The 25,892-nt window shown below is 44.6% G+C and overlaps 3 protein-coding genes across 5 annotated transcripts in view; all 3 read left to right on the top strand.

Moving 5' to 3' along the window:
- pitpnab (phosphatidylinositol transfer protein, alpha b) overlaps positions 1 to 4,724 on the top strand; it is a 24,255-nt gene extending 19,531 nt beyond the window's left edge. The window contains exons 5-12 of the mRNA XM_018730719.2: positions 258 to 265; positions 874 to 948; positions 1,654 to 1,737; positions 1,984 to 2,061; positions 2,309 to 2,419; positions 3,090 to 3,212; positions 3,532 to 3,620; positions 3,997 to 4,724. Coding sequence (XP_018586235.1) covers positions 258 to 265; positions 874 to 948; positions 1,654 to 1,737; positions 1,984 to 2,061; positions 2,309 to 2,419; positions 3,090 to 3,212; positions 3,532 to 3,579 — 527 coding nt within the window. The 3' untranslated portion in view covers positions 3,580 to 3,620; positions 3,997 to 4,724. The remainder of the gene's footprint in view (positions 1 to 257; positions 266 to 873; positions 949 to 1,653; positions 1,738 to 1,983; positions 2,062 to 2,308; positions 2,420 to 3,089; positions 3,213 to 3,531; positions 3,621 to 3,996) is intronic.
- Positions 4,725 to 8,453: 3,729 nt separating this feature from the next.
- On the top strand, positions 8,454 to 18,048 carry LOC108921220 (inositol polyphosphate 5-phosphatase K-like). Of its 2 annotated transcripts, XM_018730570.2 has the most exons (14): positions 8,454 to 8,543; positions 9,025 to 9,106; positions 12,208 to 12,312; positions 12,620 to 12,728; positions 13,638 to 13,754; positions 14,065 to 14,240; positions 14,344 to 14,455; positions 14,870 to 14,979; positions 15,296 to 15,322; positions 15,861 to 16,086; positions 16,219 to 16,356; positions 16,503 to 16,586; positions 16,870 to 16,974; positions 17,843 to 18,048. In XM_018730570.2, the coding sequence occupies exons 2-14, from the start codon at positions 9,033 to 9,035 to the stop codon at positions 17,912 to 17,914; spliced, it is 1,455 nt and encodes a 484-aa protein (XP_018586086.2). In that variant the 5' UTR covers positions 8,454 to 8,543; positions 9,025 to 9,032; the 3' UTR covers positions 17,915 to 18,048. The 2 variants fall into 2 exon arrangements, with proteins under 2 accessions (XP_018586086.2, XP_029106973.1); XM_029251140.1 differs by lacking the exon at positions 15,296 to 15,322.
- A 2,347-nt stretch (positions 18,049 to 20,395) lies between these two features.
- Positions 20,396 to 25,380, top strand: nle1 (notchless homolog 1 (Drosophila)). 2 transcript variants are annotated; one of them, XM_018730648.2, is made up of 13 exons: positions 20,396 to 20,453; positions 21,006 to 21,142; positions 21,640 to 21,857; positions 22,476 to 22,555; positions 22,632 to 22,708; positions 22,860 to 22,957; positions 23,493 to 23,685; positions 23,917 to 24,052; positions 24,188 to 24,234; positions 24,328 to 24,530; positions 24,634 to 24,793; positions 24,943 to 25,013; positions 25,113 to 25,380. In XM_018730648.2, exons 2-13 carry the CDS (start codon positions 21,008 to 21,010, stop codon positions 25,123 to 25,125), a joined length of 1,431 nt encoding a protein of 476 aa, XP_018586164.1. In that variant the 5' UTR covers positions 20,396 to 20,453; positions 21,006 to 21,007; the 3' UTR covers positions 25,126 to 25,380. The 2 variants fall into 2 exon arrangements, with proteins under 2 accessions (XP_018586164.1, XP_018586163.1); XM_018730647.2 differs by having other exon boundaries at positions 20,401 to 20,453; positions 20,938 to 21,142.
- The last annotated feature ends 512 nt before the right edge of the window (positions 25,381 to 25,892 follow it).

Consider the following 25,892-nt stretch of genomic DNA (forward strand, 5'->3'; position numbering starts at 1 on the left):
AAACTGGTGGAGTGAATGGCCGGAAGGGTGACGGTTGCAACGTGCTGTTTGGTTAACTTCGAAGGACTCCGCAAAGAAGCCTGTAAAGCAATCTGTACCGGAATAAGCGATCACCATGACGACAGAATGTGCTAAGTACAGGGTTATTGGAATGAGCTTCATCGACAAGTCTTTGGTGGATAGTGGTTTGCTTCTAAACTCTTTTATTTTCTCTCACCCCCCGTTCTTGGCTTCTCCGCCGCTCCCCACTCATGAAGTCATCACTGTGAGTAGCTGTCTGTCTACATGACACTTTATGTCACGGCCTGTGGGAGATACACACACACACACACACGCACGCGCGCGCGTGCACACTGTACACACAGAGTATACCGCACCCACACCTTTTGAGGCACGATTAGAGAAAGAGGAGAAGGTAACAATACCCGTCCATCTGAAAGGTGACTGGGACGCCTGTAAGCAGCCTACAAAGAACGTGACACAGACTAACGTGTGTGTACCGCTGCTGTTGATTTCCCCCAGGACTCACTTTGAGTCCGACTGTGGTAATCATGAACAAACCCTCCTCGGAGTGCTTCAGTCTGAGAGCCGGAGGTTCCCAGACTACAGCTGAACACTGTGCCATCACTTTACAGCGCCCTGGCAAAGTTGTGTCCTTTGTGTCTGTCCGGTTTTGTGCAAAAGACATAAAAAATAACGGGCTTGTCTTACATGTGGTTCACTTAACTGTGAACGAAGTGCAATTCATTTGCGCCGTGTGTGTGTGTGTGTATCGGCAGAGCAACGTGAACAATAATTGCCTTGTGCGCTTGTGAATCTTGTGGATGGTTGATTTGTATCGTTCCCTTCATCTCCTCCCGTTGCCAACAACAGAACGAGTACATGAAAGACAACTTCCTCATCAAGATTGAGACGTGGCACAAGCCAGACCTCGGAACGTTGGAGAACGTGAGTGAGGCATCTGGGAACGTGCGGGAGGCAGGGGTGCCAGGCTCGGTTTGTGGTCCTCTTTGCGGGTTTTGGGGATCAAGCAACTTAAGCAACTTTGATTCTTAGCTTAATGTCCAGGGACACCAAGTGGACTTCATTGCCCTCCAACCCTCATATAATGCATCATAAATAGTGCACCTTTTCTATTTGATTTTCTTAATCGGACAAATCCATCTTAGGACCTTTTTTCAAGGGTGCAGCAGCAGTCCTCCCACTGTTAGCTCTGGGTACCTTTTTGTCCAATTCCTGAACCATGGAGCCGCATTTAGCGTTAATGGCATTTAGCGTCCTGGTTGGTGCTATCACTCTATCAGTGGCCAGGAGGGGGTAAAGTTAAGTTCACACTGGCTGTGGAAGTCTTTCGCTGACTCTGTCCGAGCTTCAGGCACATGGTAGGGGACCCAACCTGGGTTGCTATTCATTGTACCTTCTCCTCCTTGCTGCCAAGGGTACAGTATAGAGACCCTGTGCGTACCATTTGTCTGATTGCTATGTAGGAGTGTTAACTACATGTGTCAAAATGTAACATCTGCAGTAAAATACTGTTACTTAATTAATTAGTTATCCATTTGAAGCAATTCAGATTTGTTTAAATGGAAGATGATTTGTCCTTGGATGGTCTGTGAATTTTAGCACAACTGACAGTGTTTCATACCTGTAAAGGTTCATGGCCTGGACCCAGAAACCTGGAAGAAGGTAGATGTGGTCTATATTGACATTGCTGACAGAAACCAGGTGGAGCCAAAGGTGGGATATGTACTGTGCCTGATGTATGTATGTTGACTAAATGAAAAGGAGGCATAAACCGTGTCGAGTTATATACGACAAAGAAAAGCATTGATCGGAGTCACAATGTAGTATTTCACCCACAGTTGACAAGTAAAATAAAAAAATCTGGTTTCCTAGCACTCATTTTCACTTATTCCAGCTTCCTCTGTTCCTGTCCTGCTCTGCCACCTTCCTCCTGGCTCTCTTCTCTCTATCGCTCCCCAGGACTACAAACCAGAAGAAGACCCCTCGAAATTCAAGTCTGTAAAGACTGGCCGAGGACCCCTGGGACCAGACTGGAGGGTACCAAGCAGCCAGTCTTGTTCATTCCCTGTTTTTTATTACACCTTGTACTGTCTGGACATCTAATTTACTGTTCCCTGTTCAGCTGGATGTCTGTGTGACCGGAAAGTAGTTACTTTACTCATGTGTCTAATGCTTCTCGCTTTTATTTATTTCGTACTTTTAAATGCAGAGGTGTGGTAGATCCTGTATTATAAAGCAGAGCTGCTGAATTTCACGTTCTCTTTCTTTCACCGATTGTGTGCAGAAAGAGCTTCCGAAGAAGACGGATTGCCCGCACATGTGTGCTTACAAGCTGGTCACCGTAAAGTTCAAGTGGTGGGGCCTTCAGAATAAAGTGGAGAACTTCATTCAGAAAGTAAGGACAATGGGCTTAGACAGATCTGCCTGTCACAGGAGTGTATGCATGTGTGTGGATGATCTGGGGCATCTGCTAGAATAGTGCTTAGAGCACCTTCCTTTGGACCCAAAGGTCACAAGTTTGAATCTCACCTCTGGCTGTAGTTGTTTTCTATTTCAGCAGCATGTTGTATCTTGCAGGTTTTAAAATATTACCAGAATATAAATAATGCATCTTCTTCTAGTGAGTGTTTTATTGCAAACACACAGAAAATGACTTGGCAAAATGGCTTAGTTGTGAAGAGATAATAGCATGTTTGTTATTTTAAAAAATTTCCCTCCTCTCTCTCAGTACCTGACAGACAAGGACTGTTTTCTGACATCTTGTGGCTGGCTTGTTGCGTTACACTGAGAATTGATTTTATTATTATTTTAATAAAAGATGACCTTGCCTTCTTAGACTACGAACACAACTGGAGGCAGAAGTTTAATTTTTATATATAGGAATCATATGTAATAATGGCTAATATAATGTATAGGAACATGTTTGTACCTTCAAAAATTTGTTACTCAGCCATTTGTAACACTTTGTAATGTAAGTGTATTTGCAAATAAAACAGGGCTTAATTTTGTAAGGCTTCTTCTGTGCTCTTTCCTTAAAGCTGATGCATACTTTGCCTCTTTTTCAGCAAGAGAAGCGCTTGTTCACGAATTTTCATCGGCAGCTTTTTTGTTGGATCGACAATTGGATCGAATTGACAATGGAGGACATTCGGCGCATGGAAGAGGAAACAAGGAGGGAACTTGATGAGGTCTGGGTGTTTTGCAGTTAATGGTGTTGGTTTGTCTGTATGTGGGTGATTAGCATTGGTATTTGTAACTGGTATTGGCTCTTCCCCTGTGCCATGGGTCTCCATTACATCTGCAGGATATTATCCCTGGTCTACTTGGTATTTGTGGTTTTGGCTTCTGTTGCATTCGCTACTGGTTGGTGATGGTCTCTCATGGTCTCTTATCCTTGAGCTGGTTTTGCTTCTGTGTGTTTTGTGACGGGCACCAATCTTTTCCCTGTGTGCTGCTCTCCTCAGCATGTGTCAGCCACTGATTTTAGTCTCTCCCCTATACTCATAGATGCGGGTGAAGGATCCAGTGAAGGGCATGGTGGCCTTGGAGGACTGAAGATGTGTGCACAGTGTGCGCAGCTGCTCATTGCGGTGCAGGTGAATCTTTAGTGCATTGACTTTAAAGTCATCAAATAAGGAATTATAATGAAATTAGTTTGCTTTATATGCATTACAGCAAATATACGTACATATGAGCAGCAGGTGGCATAGCAGTTAGAGCTATGGCCCTGAAACCAAAGGACTCACGTTCAAATCCCCGCTCCCACTGTAATACCCTTAAGCAAGTTACTTACTCTGAACTGATACAGCAGAAAATACCCTCCTGTAGAAATGGCTAATATTAAGTTGCTTAGTGTACAGATCTAACATTGCAAGTCCTCTAGGAAAAAGGCGTCAGCTAAATGAATAAATAATGTTGGTATTAAGCCTACTGAAAATAATCATTAGAAGTCTTTCGTTCTTTCTTCCTCAGGTTTGTTACCCAAACACCAGCGGCTTCGCCACGTCCAGTTTTATCGGCACAACGTATCTGTGAACTTGGTCCAGCCCCGCTCTCCCACCACTCCCCAGTTCGGTACTGCCCTCTGTGAGCTGTGTCTGCCAGTGACAGAGAACCCCAGCACTCGTACATCTACTGTAAAATCAACTGAAAGGAAACCAGGCAAAAAAGCAGACAAACCAGTGCTAGTGATAACCAGTACAACTGCTAATCACTGCTAGCAATAACTGCTGTTAGCGCCAGCGCTAGCGATTTGCAATATGGCTCTTCAAGATCTAAAAATGAAACTGAGAAATTACAGCGAGGTTTATTTAATTCAATGGAAAATAAATATATTTATGGATTACACAAATATGGATATATACACATTATTCTTAGAAATGTGAATCAGGGTTTTAACCGTTTTGTCTGTACCGTGCGTTGCTCTGCGTGTCTCGGACCAAGCTGAACCTTACTAGTGTCTTTTTTTCACTTTCTTGTACAGTGTCATTTGTTCACATTTTAATTTCCTTTGGTGGTTCTCAGTATTTGTAAACCCTAATAGTAATTTTCCCTGCCCCATGCCCCTGACATGTTAAGTTTCTCGTGGAGTTTGTGGTTTTTGTTTTGTTGCGCTTGTTTTTGTCAAAAAAAAAACCGTATATAGAATCCACAACGCGCCCCATGTTTATCAGAGCGCACCCCCACATATCCTCCTTCGCTCTTTCTCTTCATTCCTGTCCCTGCCGGGTGAGGGACTGTCATAATAATCCAGTCTGGGCAGCGGTGATCCCGTGGTGAGCGATATATTTTGGGTGCTGATAGCAAGATTCTTCATTTGCAGAAGGTTACACAGACCCCAATATAGCAAAAGACTCCTGTAACAGTATAAAAAAAACACGATAAATTGCTATATGTTCTGTGTTTTTCCTACCTCCACCATATTACTGACTTCATGTTTTTAAATGTTTCACTATGAATATCTTTTTAAAATTGACTTTTATTCTCCTTTGACTGTTTTGCTCTATAGGTTTTAGTGTTTTGGGGTACATACTTGGTCTGTTGTAAAAACTCTTGGTGATTTGGGCTGCCTCAGACTCATTTCCACTAAATCTTGTTCCACTCAACCTTGAATTTTTCTGTGGCTAGGGCAGTAATACAGTTGCAGCTCATAGATCTTAACATGAGACTCCCCTCCCCAATACACCCACCACCCTAACCTCACTTTTTGCTGCAAACTAGAGAAACATCCTCCTTTCAGGTTGTGTGTATAGTTCATCCTGGTTTTTCCAACCCTGGCTCTGAAAATAAGCCAGTCCAGACAAACATATCATTCTGAATGACTTATTTGCTGTTTATCACCCAAAATAAATGTTAAGTGTGGGAGAATTAAAGCAGTCAACATCCTGATCTTGTCCAGACGTCCAGATCTTGCTATTGGTGGGTCTCCCAGTAAAGGATATCTTAATTACATCTTTACATCAGACTAATAAGAAGTGACCCAGTGATTACTTTTTTCTTAACCAGGACACATAGGTGAAGTTTATGACGTATTTTAGATCCTTATTTCTAGACAGGGTTTAGAGCCTTCATCACTATGGCAATTATACAGACTGTGTCAGTCTATCATCCCCTGCTCTTGGGTCTTTGGGGGAGATGTCATGGACATTTGAAAAAACATAACTACACTGTTATGCTGAGTACAAGTCCTGCAAAGTTAATTGACCAGAAGCCCGAAGGAGCATTTTCATGTATGAAATGAGTATCTGAAACCATGTACGGAAAACAAGATGTAAACTCTTGTGCTCATCTGCAAGTTTTAGACATTGCACAAGGAAAGGAGCCTTTCTCCGAATGTTAGCAATAACTCTCAGTCTTCTGTGAATTTATGTGTTCATTCAGAGTGAACTCTGTGAATGCCTGCTAACCCCAAGGGGTCAGAAGATGCTGCTCCCATGTTTTTGAGGTCACTGGCGAGAATCTCTGGTGTTTGCAGTATGCATCCACTGATTCACTGCAATCGTGTGCGAGTATGTGTGTGCACTCGTCCATTTGGAGTTGCATTACTTCTGTGAAGAGTTTGCAGGGCTCGCTGTCTACCATTTCTGTCTCTCTGCTAACATGCTCGCAATGGATGATGGAATAGTGGCAATTCGGATTTCTCCATGTTTCCTTTCTGTGTCCCCTACTCCAGCTCTGTAAAGATCTATCAGCAATATTGCACTGCATTGTCACTGGCGTAACCCCCATCCCTTGCGTCTTATAATGTTATAAAAAGTAGAAAGTCTATTTCTGTAATTATATGGATTCTTTATCAAATCTTATAATGGAGATGTATGTACTGAATTGTATATAGCATATAAATATCTGTAGATGACCACATATATAGGTAATGCTGTCCTGCCAAAACAACTGAAAACTACCTGCTCCTCCTCCAATAACCCCTGCAGAGCAACTGTAATCATTGCCCACAGTCAAGGATGGCATTGTCAAATCCTCTGAATAGGGTTAACATGCGCTACACTTCTATTCATCTGTAGACTTGGTGTCAACCAGGGTGGACTCTGCCAGTGGCACTTTGGCAGGACAGTCTATAAATATATTTTTGTTCTGAATGTTGTACGTATGTTGTTAGTCTCAGAACCATTCTGACAGTTTGTGCAAAGGCAACTTAAGTCCTCTAACCCCTGTGAACAAACATCACTGTGGAGCTGGGAGCAGGGGACTCAGGTTGAGCTTGGCCACAAACATAATCAGATAATAAAGATAGATCCAAGAAACTGAGCAGGGAAGGCAACAGTCTTTGTTACACCTCTAGGAAAAGGAACCATCCCCAATATGGTCTATTTTTTGAGAGAAAAGGCATACAAACATAGAAAGAGTGGTTCAGAAGACGACTTCATAGATTGTGCTGTTAGATTCCTCAGTCTGTAGGTAGGATGACCAATTTAAGAATTCAGAATTTTCACATTTTTTTTATTGTTTTGTTTTCTCGTCATCTTTTCTTTTACTGTGAATTTGTGCCTTTTTGTCATCTTATCTTCCAATAAAGGTATATTGGAGATGTGAAAAATAAAAAAATAACAAAATCTCACAGTTTGATTGTTTACTGTAATACTTCTTATAATACTTCTAGTCTGTTCTACTGTTTACACAACAGGTTGCGAATCACCAAAGACCAAAGGTTGCGTTTTGAATATAGTTCAAAAATTTGAAAACTGACACAGATTACCTTTTCGGCATTTTTTCAGCGTTGCAGCAAATTGTTTCTAGAATCAGACATTTCTGTTACCGGAGAACAATTTGCTTTTCAAAAAAGAAAAACCGATTCTCTCGAATACGGCTGCCGATGACTAGAATGCACCGGAATGGCTGACCAACCCCTCCCCTCCATGGTATGTAGACATTTGTATAAACATTTAATCCAAGACAACATGAGTAACTCTTTGTCCGCCCAGTTGCTTTCACGGACACTTCCCTTACACCTAAACCACCTGCCGGCGGTTTTTCTCTTACCACAATGAGACACGCAATGAATCTACAATCCTGTTTTGTATCGTGGCCTGTTCTCAGCACGGTGACCCTGTGTCACACGAGTGGGCCAGGGCCCCTGGCCTCCCTCCCTTTTCCTCCCTCGGCTGTTATCTAACACTTTCATGCGCTTAGCCAGAAATCCTAGTTGAGGACTAATGAGACGGAGGCTGGAGACCCGACCGACGGAGAAGAAGGGGGCCATTCTTGTTGTTGCGTTCCTCCATGCACGGTGACAGTATGAAAACCTAATCTGGATTTAAAAAGTGGCAGGAAGATTATACTAGTTTGCCCAAGTCAACTGTACAAACAAAAATTAAGTCGTCATATATGATTTATCATAACATCATAATTTCCTCACTATACCTCTCGCCCTTGGCAGGGTTCTGGTGGCCCGAAGCCTATAATTATTATTCCATAAACGCACGGAACAGGGCTAAGTACGATATACCCTGGACAGGATGGTATTTACCAATGAATGTCGCGATTTTTGCTCGAATGCGCATTGATGACCGAAAAATGACTGAAGCTGCTGCTGGGAACGTCTGTTAGTGTTTTTCTGAGCTAGGGAACGGAGTGGGATACATACTTCACGTTTCTAATTTCTCATTTTCTGTAATGTCAGTTCAATAAATAAACCCTGTGACTGCAATGCTCGAGGTCCAACACAAATCGTTTTCATTACTCGTCTTCTAAACTACGCGACTACTAAAAATATCGACTTTCCCATCTGCGACAGTACAGATATCCGTTCTGGACGTTCACGAAAACAGCTCTCCATCCCCTAGTACGATTCCCGTAAATCCTGCTTCCTCTGATTGGTCGGGTTACCGCTTTAAACGGACGGCGCCTTCTGATTGGTGGAGAGACGAGGAAGTGGAGACTCGTGTGGGAGAAGGGGTGTAAAGTGTAGCGCCGGCGCCGCGCTGGTCCGCTCCGTGTCCTCGCGCGCTGCCGAGTGGAATCCACGTTCCAGGACAGCGCGAGACGCGCGACGTATTCCGGGAAAGGTACAGAGATTGAGACGTTTTGAAGCCAGCACAAGCGAAAAGCTCCTTTTTTAGGCGAGCGAAAGAGTATTACTACCAGTAGCTGATGTTTGTGTCTGCTGTCATACTTGCTGTATTGGGGATGGATGTGGAAATTGATGCGTTCTTCATCATGTGTCAGGCAAGCGTTTCAGCAGCTGGACAAACTTAGTTCTTCAACAGGCAGAACAGTTGTGGACGAGGTGAGAAAGTAACCTGTTAATTAGTGCACAGTGGGCCAGGTAACTTGGTGAGAAGTGTGTGACTAGCCAGACAGAGCTGTGAACCGAGGGAGTTGGGAGAATCATCATGGCAAAGCCTGGCCCTCAGCCCTGAACAACAACAGCCTTTCACTGTGGCTTTGCGTTATTTTGTGTGTGTCTGCCTCTGCGTCTGCCAGGACTGCAGCCGTAGACTTCCTCATACGGGTCCGTGAGCCTGTAAAAATTCTCCCTTCTGACAGGTGCGAGGATGGAGGCCAGGGCTCGTAGAAGCGCGCTGAAGTTTGCCAGCACTGTGGGCCCGAGGGAGAGGGAGAGCTGCAGGTATGTGAGCTCCTCCTCTTCCTCACGAGCCTCCTGTCGGCGTGGCACCTCTTGTACTCCATCTCGCCGCCAAATCGCCCTGGCCTGTTCGCATTTGCCTTCTAACAAATGGAAATGAGCCCTTCCTGCTGTTTCCTGGGAAAAGCAGCACATGGTATTGGAGGAGGGAGTGCGGAACAGCTTAGTTCTCTGATGCTCAGCAGTCTGTGGAAAAAACACGTCTTGAGAGGATCGAACATCTGCTCGGAAACATACCGTTGTGGAAGCATTACTTTAGACAAATAAAAGGGGTTCCTTCATTGGTCATCAGCGCAGTGGTTAAGGAGCACGCCTTCCCTACAGTGACTGCTGATTAAATACCCAGGAGTCAAATCTTGGGTTTGTTTCTTCCCTCCAAGTTAAATATTCAACATAAATCGCTATTGAAGCGGGTGAAAGTGCTAACGTTACGAGGTGTGCGTATTTCCCTGGACAAAAGTAGCAGTTAGGCAACCAAGTAATGTTCTTCACTAATGTCGCAGACACATGTGGCAGCATACGTTTGGTCTAGTCGGTATTACAGCTTTTTCATTCTGAAATTCCTCACAAGACCTTTTGAGGTAGAAGTGAGTATCCACTGCTTGTGTGTCCCCATCTGTCCTCGTACCCAGTGAAAGACCCTAAGAATGTACTGGTATTATTCCTTCAATGGGGCTGTGTATTAGTCTGAACATTTGGGGATTAGTTATAGCAGCTTTAGGACAAGGTTTTTTTTTTTTTTCCCACTGTTTCCCTTTTCTCATTACTTTGTGTAACAGGCTTTTATTGTGTTCAGCATGACTCTGTTGAAGGACATTAGCCTGGATTGTTTTTTGCCAGTTATCTCGCAGACCGACATCCCAGTAACAGCCGGCTTGTGGCATACACATTCAGTCTTTTACTCACCCACCCTTGTCTGAGCTGAAGTCGGTTTCCCTTTTGAGGGAAGTCAATCACAATACTTAGTTCTGTTCTGCTTCCATCCTCCGAGCAGCGTCAAGGTCCGCAGTAACCACAAATTTTGTAGTGAGGGGTTATTAGAATGCAGTTCGCTGAACTGAAGGTAACAGGATAAGCCGTGCTTCACCTTGTATTGCAAATTGCTTTTACTTAAATACACCAAAAAGCACTACTGATGAGTGGGCATCCAATCATCACACTGCTGATGCTTATCTGTGAATTAAGGGTCGAAGGGGCTCTTTCCATTGTAAGGGGACGTGTTAGGCCTCTGCAGAGGGAAGAGGAAAGGTTACAGTTAAGCCTCAAATTGTACTGCCATCTCCCATCCATCAAGCCAATATTAATCAGTGGTACAGTGTTTGGTAACACACCTTTGGCATTTGCAACGCCTCCTTCTCCTGTTTAACAGAAATGCCGTCATCATGAAAGCATGTTGGGCATGTGAATAAATCAGCCTGATTATCGTCTGATACTCTTTTCTGGCATTGTCCACACACTGTAACAATGCACACACTGATTTGGGGATCATTGTTGCAGCATTCCACCCTCCACTTCCAACCCCACCTTGCTCTGCAGATTAGGACTTTAATCCGGCACCCTCCTATCTGCGTTCTCCAAAAAGCGGACCGCTCACTTGTTGGTTGATGAAGACACAGTGAAAGAGAACTGGGAGGAAACTCGTCACAGGTCTGTTTGATGGAAAAGATGCAAAGTGCCATTCTTTAAAAATCTTTTTATTACCTGGAATATTTTTTTTCTGCATCTGTTGGCAGTATTGCAGGGTTTCATCACCTGGGACTTGCTATGTTTGACAGATGCCAATTTTGTGGAGTCTGATGGTACTTTTGCCTTGAATGAATTACTACATGGCTGGTTTGGCAGAAGAATTGACTGTTGAATCAACAGAATATATTTAAATTTATAAATCTATTAGTTACTTTGAAAAGACAAAACATCCAGGAGCAGTTGAAGAATCTTGAACATGGTGGGAGAAGACACATTATAAAATACAACTTGGAAGAAAAACTTCTGAACCTGAAATACTTGGAGCCTTGCAGTTGTTGAATGTCATAATTTTTACAACTAAACACTGTATATTTTTCACATTTTTCCTAAAATTTTTATCTTGTTGCTGGTGGAAGTTGTATCCTTTGACTGTCCTCAACTCAACTTTACTGTGCTTTACACACATCGACACTCAGCACGTGAAAGACAATAAGGAGACGATATCCTAAGCAAACCAAAGCCTTCTCTCTCAAGTGTGCCCCATCCTTAGCTCCACTAGTGTCTGTTTTCGTAGCAGTCACAAAGAGAGCAATGTTGGAGGATTTGGATATACGCCGAGTTCGCTCAGATAGTATTGCCAGTACTGCCACTCAGTCCACAAGCAGCCGTTACCTGCTACGGCAGCGCGTGTCCCAGCTGCTCACTTGTGTGGAGGACCTGAGTTCTGATGAGGACGTGCAAGAGCAGATGTCCCGCACTTTGGATGAGGCCTTTGTGCTCTGCACCCGTTGGAGTGAAAAGGAACAGTTCAGGTGGCACTTCTCCCCCACTTGACCCTCTGGCACGCCTCCTCTCTCCCTTCTTTTTAGTGATGATGCTAATGCCATTTCTCTGCCTCAGTATTATGACTTTATGTCTTTGTCTGGCTTGAAAATATTCTAACCCTCCTCCAGGCCACACTGGCATGTCTTGCTGTCACTGTCACTCGTATTCTTTTGGAAACTGATCTTCAACGAAGCTGAAATCTCAGCTGTAACAGCAAGCACTTTATTGTTTATTCCCGAAACATGCCTATATCTGAGTAAACTTGGATAACACTTGAGCTCATTTTTGCATTTGAATATCTACTGAAGAGTTTGAGTGAAGAGCACAGAAGTTGTCTTCTTGGGATTCGAATTTCTGCTTACTATCCTTTGAACGTCTCAACAAATCATGCTCCTGTCTTTTACGATGAGACCAAAATGATGCGTCTTTCTGTCTCGTCTCTCTGCTGTTGCGATTACCATCTTTTACTGAGTGTTTGGAGGAATCCAACAGTAGCTTTACAGTTTAAAATTTTATCTGAATTATTTTTTTGCCACTTCTCTGACATGTTCATCTCTCTAACATTCTCACAGGCTACACATAGTCACGTGGAACGTGGCCACAGCAGAGCCTCCCAGCGACGTGAGCTCCCTGCTGCAGCTTAACTCCCATGTTTCCAGTGACCTCTTTGTTATTGGGTGAGGCACTCTGACACAGTGTTGTGATGGGCTCGCTGCCGAAAAGCAGCACAGTGATGGAACGAGAATACACAGTTTATAAGAGATGTTCTCTGATCAGAGTTATTACAGTTTGACCGTGAACTTTCATTGACTTAGTATGCAGTAGTAAATCACAATGAACAAAGAAAAAAAACAAATTGCTAAATCTTAAAATGGATTGAGGTGTGTTTTATGATGTTCTTGTCCCCAGTGTTCCACTCCAAATTGGGCTTATATGTTACCTGTTTGTTCGTGTGTGAATGTGCACCTGTATGTCCTCACCCAGCCTGCAGGAGGTAAATGCAAGGCCACTAAGGTACATCACTGATTTGGCCTTTGATGACTCCTGGAGTGTCCTCTTCATGGCCACCCTGGGACCACTTGGATATGTAAAGGTACTACTGTGTGTGTGTGTGTGTGTGTGTGTGTGTGTGTGTGCGCACGTGTGTTTATAAGTAGCTTAGTGCTGTGGAACAATGACGTGCTTCATCCCAATTCTCAATGAGTGAAACAGTGATGGAGGTGGGGGGTGTTGGCTGCACATGAACAATAATTTCTTTGTGTGCCAGGACAGTGTTTACATAACATTGTGAATATTTTCCTTGTGCATTTCCCATGGTTCCCTTTTCCTTTTTAGATCGCAGTGCTTGTGTGTTTCGTTTCAGCAGCTTTGTTCGCTTTTTGTCAAGCTACCACCCACTTCCTTTATCCCTCCATATTGTCACCATTCTAGTTTATAGGTTACTGTCTAGGAAAAATTTGTAGTGTAATATAATTTTATATATATGAAATATAGTAAAGGGGGGCGCGGTGGCGCAGTGGGTTGGACCGGGTCCTGCTTTCCGGTGGGTCTGGGGTTCGAGTCCCGCTTGGGGTGCCTTGTGACGGACTGGCGTCCCGTCCTGGGTGTGTCCCCTCCCCCTCCAGCCTTACGCCCTGTGTTGCTGGTTTAGGCTCCGGCTCCCTGCGACCCCGTATGGGATAAGCGGTTCAGACTCTGTGTGTGTGTGTGTGTGTGTGTGTGTGTGTGTGTGTGTGTGTGTGTGTGTGTGTGTGTGTGTGTGTGTGTGTGAGAAATATAGTAATTGTGTTTGTAGAACTTCATCCTGAACATGAGACTGATTCATCATTCCCAACTTTGCATTCACATGGAGGAAACAATAGCAACTTCTAGACTTCAGTGTCTAGTGGATGCAGTATGGCTACATTGTCAGTGAGAATCGTACCCATTCTGAAAGGTGGAATGGCACGGTGGTCTCCACCGTTATCGCCTGCTCTCCACTCACACCACCTTTGTTTCTCAGGTCACATCCATACGGATGCAGGGCCTCCTCTTGCTGCTGTTTGCCCGGCAGGCCCATCTCCCTTTCATCCGGGATATACAAACCACGTACACCCGCACTGGTTTATTCGGCTACTGGGTAAGGCCTGGCAATGGACTAGTTAAGTTCTACTTAGAATAACTGTTTTAGAGATGGAGGTTACCTGTAGGACAGGCAAAGGAGGCCATGGTCTAGTAAGTATCTCTGTATAGAGAAAGAGGCACACTGCAGAATTGTTATAGATATTTGGAGTAATTTGTGTAGTCGCTAACAGTGTGTACAGATTGCGTCCCTCGAGAAATTTGCTGCCTACAACTTGGTAAGGATGGTGGGCACCACAGCTGACCACAAGTATTAAAATTTTATCCAGATGCCTAACCTCTGCATGCCTCTCTTCCTTGTCTCTAAGGGCAACAAGGGTGGGGTGTCCGTGCGCTTCTCTTTCTTTGGACATATGCTCTGCTTCCTGAACTGCCATTTGGCGGCACACATGAACTATGCTGCCCAGCGCGTGGATGAGTTTGAGTACATCTTGGACATGCAGGACTTTGACATGTATAACACGCCACACATTCTTGACCACAAGTCAGTCCTCCTCTGATTCAAGCATGTTTGCTTTGCTGATGTGGTATGATGAAGAATATTTAAAGAGTACATGACAATAGCATCGGCTGCTGTTGTCATCCAGGTTGGTCTTCTGGTTTGGAGACCTGAACTTCCGTATCGAAGACCATGGCCTTCATTTCCTTCGCTCTGCCATCAACAGCAACCGCTTCAACTTGCTGTGGGACAAGGATCAAGTAAGGTTTTGTTACATCTGTGTGCAAGGACTGCCACGCAAACACAGGCAAAACAAGCACAATTCACTTACCTTAAGTTTCACTGTCAATTGAACTAGTTGTGCATTTGCTCACATATATTAGTATGTATATTGGGATCTATTTTTATGAACATATTTTATGGTAAACTTAAACAGAAGTAATTGTGCATTTATTGTCACGTACAGATGCTTTCATTACACATTCACCAGCTCCTAACAAGGTGCTTGAAATCCTCTCGTGGTTTAGTGTTTTATTTATCTATACAGCATTTAAAATTGCATGTGTATGTATAATGTAAATAATTTTAAACTAAAAATGAATACCATGTTTCTTCATTATTTTGTCACTTCTTCTCTGACTTTTAGTTTGTTTATATCCACTTCTCTGTCATAGTTGTTGATGATGAGGAAGAAGGAGGCTTTCCTCCAGGAGTTCGAAGAAGGACCGCTGCGCTTTAAACCCACTTATAAGTTTGACAGGTTTTCCGACAGCTATGACACCAGGTAATTCATGGTAGGAGAATGTATTATATGAAAGGAGATCAGCTTAAAAGGAGCACTAACTAGCTGGGATATCTTTGCTGCCTGATAAGTTGTACCTTAATTAATCTCTGATGGCCCTCAAAGTTGCTGATTGTGACCTTGCATCCCTCCTGTAGTCGGTGCTTAGCTTTCCTGCAGGGGGCCATGTGACCAGTAGCGTCACAAGAAAACTGCTGGTGAACGGGTCCGTTCAAGAAGACGCTCATTTTTCAAAGCCGTCACCATTTATCCAAGGAGTAGACATTCAAAATGACTCTTTCTGCTTTTCTTTTTTCAGAGCACCAAAGACATGGTTGGGCTTTACGTAAGAGCTTAAACTCAACCCACTTTGTACTGCCATCACCCAGTCTCAACCAACATCCTCACCCTCCACTAAAACTGCACCAAAAATGTCCCTCTGCCATATTTCCTGTCCAGGTTGACTGCAGTGGCGAGTGTTTTAACATAGAAGGTACAGGGCACCCACCTGATGAGCCAAACAGAGTGTAGGATGGGCAGAGTCAGAAAATGGGCCCCTGGTTAAGAACTAACTCTTCCCTCTACCGCCACCATCATTTTCTCACCCTCACCATTTCCTTCACATGCTAACCACATTTATAGGCTGCTTATGACAAACCCCTGACCCACGCCCTAGCCCTATGCATTGTGTGTGAGCTTTGTTACAGCGCATGAACTCACTGAGGTGACGAAGTAGATGCGTGAAAAAATCTACAACATGGATGATGAAATATGCATGAGCTGGGCAGGGCTGCAACAGTTGTCACCTGTAGATTCCTTAACCTCCTATCACCGTTGGGGACACATGCACAATACGATGCAAAAAAATGTTCTTCTTTGGCCAGTGGTAAGAAGCGGAAACCAGCCTGGACTGATCGAATCTTGTGGAGAGTGAAACCCAAAGTTAATATCCCTGAGGAGGAGGAAGGGTCTGAGGAGGAAGAGGAGGTGAGGAAGCCTTTGAAGGATGGGGAAGACCTCCCCCTAAAGGTGGTGCTGGACACGTATACCTGCAGTATGAACTATGGCATCAGTGACCACAAACCTGTCATTGGCACCTTCAGCCTGGAGGTAAGTGCTGCCCTGTCAGACTGGGGCTGTGTGGGAAAACAGTGACTTTGTGAATACTGCCAATTGTGATCTTGAAGTCTCAGGTTAAAACTGAAGACAGAGTTATCAAAGTAGTCACCATGTTTTCTGCAGCTAAAGAAGAAATCTGAGACCCCGCTGGTGCGTGTGTATGCAGAGGGAGAGTGGAGTGCCAGTGAAGATGCCATAGTGTCCTACAATATCCTGGAGCCCTTCCCTTCCAGTACCTGGGACTGGATTGGCCTCTATAAGGTCAGATAATGGAGTGACATTGTAATGGACAGAGTGTAGTGTACCCTCACCTGCCTCACCCAGTCCTGTCATTCTGCTAGGAGATCTTGGCCTATGTAGCTGTATCACTAACAATTTTTCATTAACATCTATGTGTGTTTTCATAGATTGACTTTAAGAATGCCTTAGATTATATTACCTACACTTGGGTGAAGGATGATGAAGTTTCCAGCAGCGAAGAGGTGATACAGGTAACACCCTATTTCTTAGTGTGTGAAGGCAAACTTTACATAATTGGTTACATAATGTTTGTCACCTATTATTGTGTATGGTGGTCATGTGATAACAATATTCAAAATGTGTCATTAAGTCATGTGTGAACTGAGATGGTTGTAACTAGTTAGCGTTTGTGATGAGGAGCATTTTAATGGATTAATGCGTGTATCTGTGTGTGATTCCTAATTGTGTGTGCTCAATAGCTGTGTAAGGTTGTGGACCCTTTGCATAGGTGTAGTTGTGCCTCTTTGTCTCCAGGTGTTTATGAGCAAGGACAACATCCCAGTGTTGGAGACAGAGTGTGTGCTGTGTTATTATAGCAGCAACACACAATCTATTGTGGGGATCAGCCCTCCGTTCCAGGTGGGTCTAGGTATGGACTGCTGAACACATACATACACACAAATGTAATTCTGTACACTGGGTCTCCAGCTTATGAACATTGTTGGGACTGTATATGAAATCACTGTATCGCAGTACAACACTGTGCACCTCCGGCTGTAGTACCCTTGAGCAAGATATGCACTCTAAAATTACCCAGCTGTGTAAATGGGTAAATAACTATAAGTAGTTTAACAGTGTATGTTGCTTTTTGAGAAATGCGTCTGCTAAATGAAGTAATATTTATGGGTAAGGTTCTATAAAAATAGTGGACATTATGTTACACCTTTTAACTTTTATTAACTTTGAGCTAAATTAGAAGTAAAACTAATTTAAATGTACTGGGGGGGGGGGGGGAGTCTCCAAACCCCTTCTGAATGCTCAGTGTTGATTCATTCCACAAATGTGTGCCACGGTTTTCATTTATCTCCAAAACTGAGGGACACAACATTCCAGCTTTAAACATTGGAATGATCTCTGCTTTCTACTCAATCTGAGTATGTTTTGCTGCTAACTAATATCTGAATGTGGAAGTGTAGATCATTTTCACTGCACAACAGAAATTTAACATGCAGATTGTAGAACAATGAAGAAAATAACTTTCCAATGCATTTATCTTTTCAAAGTTCTAATGTTGCTATCACAAGAAATCAGTGCATCAGAACACACAAACTTATTTATACTTTGTACAATGTAAATGTGTCCCTATGAATTTATGCTGCAGACTAGTCACTTTATTGTAATGATAAGCCTAGTTTGACATGTAAATATAGTATCACATTGGGGTGCTAGTGACTGTATTTAAAAAAAATTGTATTGCACTTGGTGTAAAAGAAGGTGTGTGTTTTAGGTGCACGGGTCAATGATGTCCACTAAGGATGGTGTAGCTCCATATACCGTCAAAGAGATGGGGAGCAAATGAAACCATGTGCACCCATCCCACAGCTCTGCTGTCTCACCTACTGGTCCTGGATCGGACTACCTGAGCTCATCCTCCTCCTCGTTGTTCCCATTCTCTGCCTATTATTGAGTACTGTAATAGCACTTTTTGGATCAGTGGCATTTTTCATACCTCTCTGGTATTTTTAAACAATTATTGTTTTTAATCGTGTACAAAATCGGTTTACATACAGTACAGTTTTATGGTTATTTACTAATTTATTGGCTAAGTGTGTGTCAGTCAGCTGAAATTAGCTTGGTTTGTGTCTTGATGTTCGAGATCTCATCAGCGACTCGCCACTGAAACCTGAACTGGTCACATGACCCTCCCTATGCTGATATCTGTCTTAATCACTACACTGGTCGATTACTGTACAATTAAGGGCATTTTTATTTCTACATAAAATGCCTTTGACAAATTAAAAACATAGTGACATAGTATTGTAATAATTTGTGTTTTAAGCTAAGTTTTATTGTTCTTTAATTGCCAATTGTTCATTTGATGAAATGTAAGTGTAACCGACTGTTTCACAAAGCTGGCCCAATGGTAATGTGTTGATCGCATTATAAACATTGTAACAGCATTCTGCGTTCTGCACCGTTTCTTGATTTAATTTTGACACATTGTAGTTTGTCTGTTTATATGTGTGAGCATTAAATAGATGTAGCAGAGGTTCCAATGTTAAGGTGTTAAGTCTGTGGTACACAGTGAACAAACCTGGAGTTGTTTATCATGGATGCAGTACAGTTCTGAATGGTGTAGGTTTGTGCAAGTGGGTCAAAGACATTTCAGTATTATCTTTATTGTCATGCACACATGCCAGCAAGGTATTACCCCCTGCTCAGGACTAGCAAAATCAATTTCAGGCTTATGAGCCTGTGTCCACCCTTGTCGCTATGTCCTTGTACTGTGTGCCAGCCACCGCAGTGCTTGTTTTACCATATGCTCAGACCCTTAACAACATGAATCATGTGTTTAAAGCTAAACTCTCAGCTGCAGTTTCTCAGAACTCTTGGGGGAAAAAAATGCCTTGCATGGACAGCTTGTTTTAAAGATACGAAGCTGAGCTACAGTAAATTCATTTTTCCTGTAATAAGTCAGTATGAAGAGTTCTATTTTCTTAGTGATGAAATAAGTGAAAATGCCTAATGAATAAATGCATGTTTTATTTTTTAAATTAAATCTCAATAAACATGAAAATTAACTTTGTTTCTTTTGTATCTTTTTTTTGTGTGCATTACCAAATACATTGGTCATTTTAATTCATTTTCTGCATTTGAGGAAATTTTGCAAAACATAACATGAAATCCCAGTCTGTGGCCCAGTAAACAATGTAGTGTACAAATTAGTGTATCAAAACAAATTATTTAATAATTAACAATATTCTGCATTCTAGAAACAGCTCCATCTTTTATGCTGATGTACATTTATTTGCCCTTCAAGGTAAATAGAAAAAACTTGTAGTGTGGGGTAAAAGAAAGGTGTAGGTCTGGTCAGCTCTGTTTTCATTATGTGTTTCACGGTGGCCCTGCCAAGAGAGGGACAAGGAGCAGGCCTACAGGCGAGGCATCCTGGCTGCTGAAGTCCCCGTTCTTGCCTCCCTCAGTGCGGAGCTCTCTGGGTTCCTGACATTTGCATTTATATATACACACTGAACCGCTTGTCCCATACGGGGAGCCGGAGTCTAACCCGGCAACACAGGGCGTAGGGCCGGAGGGGGAGGAGACGCACCCAGGACGGGACGCCAGTCCGTCGCAAGGCACCCCAAGCGGGACTCGAACCCCAGACCCGCCGGAGAGCAGGACCCGGTCCAACCCACCACACCACCATGCCCCCCTGCGTTTATTCAGTTACACTGAAAACAAATAAAACTGCGCTTCAACAAATGGAGACGGGATTCTGTTCTTGGTCCAATGCTACTTTTTCCGCGCACACTACACAACTGCCTGCATGTAGGATTATGACAATATTAGAAAATACTGTATATTTTACATTTATCCGATGCTTTCTCTCCAAAGCTCACAAGCTCCAGATTTAGTGTTAAGATGATAATTATTAACCTGTTTATAGAGCTGAGTTATTGTTTTTACAGGTGCAATTTCAGGACAAGTACATTGCTCAAGGGTATTAGAGGTGGGGAGTGAACCTGCGACCATTGGATCCAAAGGCAGTAGCAGGTTATAACCACTACGCCACCAGCTGTTATCTTTTCTTCTTTACAAAAGATATGGATCGGCCTGAAGGAGAACAGAGCAGAAGTGTTAAACTGAAACGGCCCTGTGTCTCTAGCGCCGGGACTCTACCCACATGTCCCCCCCCCAGTCTACATGTGACAAGTGATCTCGTTGTTGGGTCATTTCGAGCTTTGCGCTTAAACACTGATGGCCCTCCTATCGGCCACCAGGTGGCAGCATTTCCCTGCTCGTGGTGCTCCTACGGCGCTTTTTATTGTCGTCATCGGAAAGCGACTTTTGAGCCCAGTAAACACGTGTGATACTTGACAGTGTCGGATCAGCCCAAGGTATATAATAATATTCATTTGTGGAGTTTTTCTTTCGATCTTGATCGTTTACGGTTATATTTCTTTACTGAATTCTGTTTTTTTTATCTCTAATATGATTGTACCGCGCGAGTTTTTAAGTGGGTGTTAAATACACAGGGTAAAAAATAATAGTGACTAAAGTAATCTAGTGTTCTTGGTAGATTGATTCTGTGTGAACTCACACACACTGACTGCGCCAACCTACACATTTACTAGCGAACCTGTCGTCTTCAGATGAACTAAAAGTAACATGAGCATATACGTCGTACTGGTTCTCGTGCCTTATGTAAAGAGGAATGTCGTGGTTGGGATGAATTCTGTAGGAAACCTTCATTTCTTCTCTACTACAGAGAGTGAGTTAAACAAGGACAGATAGTTACTTGCGTATTGCTGGAAGATTCTTAAAGTGAGTTTATTCATTTTGAAGAACTGAACCCAGTGGTGCCCTGACCTCTGTTTACAGCATTTCAAGCAGCTGGAGCAGTGATTGCAGCCCCAGGGGTCCCAGTGCTGTTTTGTTTCCTCTGCCAGAGATGAGTGGGGACGTGGAGCGTCTCCTGATCCAGTTCCGGGATGAGGCAGGCCAGACCCTGGGCTCGCCCTTCGACGTGCCCCTGGACATCACCCCGGAAAAGCTGCAGCTCGTCTGCAATGCCCTGCTGCAGAAGGTAGTGCTGCTTTGCTGCGGCTGCAGATGTGTCTGAAAATGTCAACTGGTGGCACAGCGAGTAGCGCCGTTGTGCCGCGGCACCTGGACGGCGTGGGAGAACGCTTGTTCGATCCTTGCTCGGTCTGTGGGGTTTGCATGTTCTCCCAGTGTTTGCGTGGTCTTCCCCTGGGTGCTCTGGTTTCCTCCCACTGTCACGTGTTTCAGGTGAATTGGGGACTGCACTGCTTGTAGAGCGCGTGGGTGAGCGAGAGCGTGTCACACTGGACTCGTGTAGATGAGCGATGGACTGTATGCACGTATACAGTGTACTGTAGCGTTTGGAGCACTGTAGGTCACCTTGGAAAACAGATCTTGGCTAAATACTAAAGAGTGCTCATAGTAAGTTGCTTTGGAAAAGTACATTTGGTAAATTGTTGTACTGTCTGTAAATGAATAAATGTAAAATGTGAATGTAAAAAGGCAGTTCAGTTTCTACTCTTGACTCTGCTCGTTCAGGACGAGCCGGTGCCCTTGGCATTTTTCATCAATGAAGCGGAGGTGCTGTCATCCCTGGGTGCCTGTGTTCAGACCCTGGGCCTGGATACGGAACAAGTCCTTCCGGTCGTTTACCAGCCTCAGGCCGTCTTCCGGGTCCGAGCTGTGGCCCGTTGCACCAGCTCCCTGCAGGGCCACGCTGAGGCCGTCATCTCGGTGGCGTTCAGCCCCACGGGGAAGTAAGTGATGGGAGTGTGGCTGTGGTTGCGGTCTTAACTGGGACTTGGGACTTGTACTGGGACTTGAATGCTGTGCAATAGGAGAACAATGGAAACTGGCTGCAACAGGGTGGGGGATCAGCCAGAATATCCCAGTGTGACCCAAGTGTCCTGCGTATGGGCTTTGCGCCTAAGACAATACAAATAGCAGGTGATACTGGGTTTAAAATACTAAACTGGATTGAGATGAAAAGGTTTGAATCCCAGGAGTGGAGTAACCAAACCCCTGATGTGTAGACTTCAGTAGAGCATCTTCTGAACAAATAAAAGTGCAAGTATTTCTTAGTTTGTTAATATGTTAGAAAAGGAATGGATGGGTGTATAATGGGGGTGCGGTGGCGCAGTGGGTTGAACCACAGTCCTGCTCTCCGGTGGGTCTGGGGTTCGAGTCCCGCTTGGGGTGCCCTGCGACGGACTGGCGTCCCGTCCTGGGTGTGTCCCCTCCCCCTCCGGCCTTACGCCCTGTGTTACCGGGTAGGCTCTGGTTCCCCGTGACCCTGTATGGGACAAGCGGTTCTGAAAGTGTGTGTGTGGGTGTGGGTGTATAATTCGCTGCACTGCGCCTGATGTTTTCTGCAGATATCTGGCCAGTGGTTCAGGGGACACGACCGTGAGATTCTGGGATTTAACCACCGAAACACCTCACCACACTGCCAGAGGTTTGTTATGCTGAACCAAAACAGTATGAGGTTCTGTGACACGGGCAGTGAGGTGACGCCTTTGACTCTCTTACAGGACACACACACTGGGTGCTGTCGATTGCCTGGTCGCCCGACAGCAGGAAATTAGCCTCTGGGTGCAAGAACAGCCAGGTGCGAGAAGTTAGTCCTGCCCCGCTGTTCCGCTCCTTATCGTGGGGATTTCGTTATACCTAATTCCGCTGAAAATGTCAGATGAGTGAGTTACATTTGGTTTCTAAGGCGACGAAAGCGCGACGACATCACTTTGTACTCTGCCCAGCAGATATTCCTGTGGGATCCCAACACGGGCCAGCAGGTGGGGAAGGTGCTGACGGGACATACCAAGTGGATCACCTGGCTCTGCTGGGAGCCGCTGCACCTGTGAGTGCTGTAGAGGGGGCGCTGAACCTGGTCCCACTCTGCATGACTGACCGTGTGTTCCATGGTCACGCTGAGGCCAGTCTTTACCCATTCCAGCAGCACTTTTAACTCTTTGTACTACCAGACTCTATCCTCTTTGGCTCCAGTGGTGCACCCAACTGAGTCTCTCTGTCCTCCCTCATTAAATCTGTCTGCGAGTCTCTTTTCCCAGTCTAATCGTGTCCCCTGCACTCAGTCTCTGTTCTGCTTTGAAAAATCTCACTGTTTTTCCTGTAGGCATTTGATTGTCCTACAGTTAGCTGATGCTTTTCACCAAAGCAACTTATAATTATTAGAGTTACAAACTTACAATTATTTATCCATTTAGACAGCTGTGTCATTTTTTACTGGAGCAATTTAGGGTAAGTGCTCTGCTTAAGGGTACTGTAGCTGGAGGTGAGGCTCAAACCCGCAACCTTTGAGTCCAAAGGCAGCAGCTCTAACCGCTACGCTACCAGCTGTTTCCTCACTCGGTTCACATCCCTATCTTGCACAGGAACCCAGAGTGCCGGTACTTGGCGAGCTCCTCCAAGGACTGCTCCGTGCGCATTTGGGATACGGTCCTCGGCCGCTGTGACAAGATCCTGACGGGTCACACCCAGTCAGTCACCTGTGTGAAGTGGGGAGGCGACGGTCTGCTTTACACCTCCTCCCAAGACAGAACCATCAAAGTGTGGCGAGCCAAAGATGTAGGGGTCTAAGCTGGACTTTTCATCTGTCTCCCTTTTGGTAGCGCAGTACATCTGTGCTGCTGTGTGTTTAACTGGTGTGTCACATTTGTGCTGCTTTGTTTCACTCGACAAAAGCAGTCTTTTGGTTTTTCTCTTTTGCAAAGTGTCTGTTTTACTGTCCATTTTACCGTGTCTGGCTGTGTTTTTGCATTACCTCAGTGTGTTAAAGTAAATTAAACCGTGTTTCAGGGTGTGCAGTGCCGTACCCTGCAGGGCCATGCTCACTGGGTCAACACTCTGGCCCTCAGCACAGATTATGTGCTGCGAACTGGGGCATTTGAGCCTGCAACAGCAACAGTCAACCCCCAGGATCTCACCGGTTCCTGTACGTACCCTCTTTTCCCCGTCTGCTTTTAGTAGCAGTTAGTAAAGGCAGCCGTATGAAGTGTGTGTATGCGTTTGTGTTCTGGAACACATGCATGCAGTGTAATTTGAAGGATTTATCTTTCTTTTGTTGCAGTGGAGGAACTAAAGGAGAAAGCTCTGCAACGATATACCAAAGTCAGAGTAAGTGTGTGTGCATGCAAGTGTGATGCTGCACATCCCAACTGAGTGACATAGTCATTCTTTCCTCCCTCCATGCGTTGTGTTGTGTTCCAGGGCCAGGAGCCAGAGCGGCTTGTGTCGGGTTCCGACGACTTTACTCTGTTTCTGTGGAAGCCGGCGGAGGACAAGAAGCCCGTGGCACGGCTCACTGGCCACCAGGCCTTGGTCAACGAGGTGCTCTTCTCCCCAGACACCCGCCTACTGGCCAGTGCCTCCTTCGACAAGTCCATCAAGATCTGGGATGGCAGGACGGGAAAGTACGTGGTGTATTGTGGTGGGGAATGAGACGTGTAGTTGGAGAAGGTGGATTCCTGAAAGGGGGGCGGGGAGCGGTACTAATGTCTGTACCGTGACCCCCAGGTACATTACCTCGCTGCGGGGCCACGTTGGATCTGTGTACCAGGTGTCCTGGTCTGCTGACAGCCGTCTTCTAGTGAGTGGTAGCAGTGACAGCACCCTGAAGGTGTGGGACGTGAAAACGGGCAAGCTGAGTGCAGACCTCCCTGGTCACGCCGATGAGGTGAGATGGAACCTGTTCCTCAGTGGTGGCGAATTGCTGTGGGCTTTTGACAGAACTTCCTTGTACCACATAGCTCTGTAACTAGCCTTTGTAATGTGGTTGTGTGGTGGGTGTCAGCTAACAAAGAAGTCTGTGTATGGTACACACAGGTATTTGCTGTGGACTGGAGTCCTGATGGACAGCGTGTTGCCAGCGGCGGGAAGGACAAATGTCTCAGAATGTGAGCCTATTTCCACATTAGGTGCTTCATACGAGGTGTATGAGTATTCCATTCTAACAAGTTCTTTCTCGGTTTTTTTTTTTTTTTTTTACCCTTTAGCTGGAGGAGGTAGCCAGTCCCAGTTTGTCCATGACCCAGTCTGACCCATGGGACTTCATCGCCAGATGTTTAATGGACTTCATGCCCTTCATCTAGTCCATGGGCACATGGAGGCATTTTCTAAACCATTTATTCAAGCACCCACGATCTATTTCTGTGCCGAACGTGGCAGTTCACCCTCTTGTGGTCAGGTGGTATCATTTGTTCAAGGAGTGGATAAGATTGACTGTAGCTGGGGTGTTTTTGTAGTCTTGATTTTAACTATAAACTGATGAATGGCTGGTGACACGAAGCCCTGTGCATGAAGATGGACCCAAAAAAGAAGCAGGTTCGTTACTTCCTGTCAGATGTCACTGGTTATTAATTGTGGTCGGTCTGCAGCACATGTTCTTTTCTACATTTTATTTGGCTTCAGCAGATGTCTAATGTCTAATCTGTGCACGTCGAAATGTGTAATAAGTGAGTGTCATGCAGTCAAATGCTATAAAAAGAACAGTTTACAACAGTAACTTATCAAGTGAAAGCAGTCAGTCTACTGTAGGAACTTGTACTTTGACTGCTTGGAAGCTGTATTATTGTTTTTTTGTTCAGTGCCTTTTATTTCCATGGATTATGTTGGAACGGGGCTTTCGGTGTCAAACTGAGGCTGAACCCTTGAGCTGGCACACTGAAAATGCAAAAATTAAGAACACAAGTAGAACTTCCAAAATGGTCTCCTAGTTTACTGAGCTCTGAAATCCCCCACAATTTAACAGGCGGTGCACATGAAACTTCAGGGAC

This window comes from Scleropages formosus, chromosome 4 (genome assembly GCF_900964775.1).
Source record: "Scleropages formosus chromosome 4, fSclFor1.1, whole genome shotgun sequence".
NCBI classification, from domain to species: Eukaryota; Metazoa; Chordata; class Actinopteri; order Osteoglossiformes; family Osteoglossidae; genus Scleropages; species Scleropages formosus.

What these genes read in the sequence shown, in the direction of transcription:
- LOC108921220 (XM_018730570.2), top strand. Translation starts at nt 9,033, where the DNA reads ATGGAGGCCAGGGCTCGTAGAAGCGCGCTGAAGTTTGCCAGCACTGTG. An exon ending in GACCACTTGGATATGTAAAG is followed by an intron (nt 12,729 to 13,637) that starts GTACTACTGTGT and finishes TTTGTTTCTCAG; the next exon opens with GTCACATCCATACGGATGCA. An exon ending in AAGACATGGTTGGGCTTTAC is followed by an intron (nt 15,323 to 15,860) that starts GTAAGAGCTTAA and finishes TTCTTTGGCCAG; the next exon opens with TGGTAAGAAGCGGAAACCAG.
- nle1 (XM_018730648.2), top strand. Translation starts at nt 21,008, where the DNA reads ATGAGTGGGGACGTGGAGCGTCTCCTGATCCAGTTCCGGGATGAGGCA. An exon ending in GCGTTCAGCCCCACGGGGAA is followed by an intron (nt 21,858 to 22,475) that starts GTAAGTGATGGG and finishes TGTTTTCTGCAG; the next exon opens with ATATCTGGCCAGTGGTTCAG. An exon ending in CTGGGTGCAAGAACAGCCAG is followed by an intron (nt 22,709 to 22,859) that starts GTGCGAGAAGTT and finishes TCTGCCCAGCAG; the next exon opens with ATATTCCTGTGGGATCCCAA.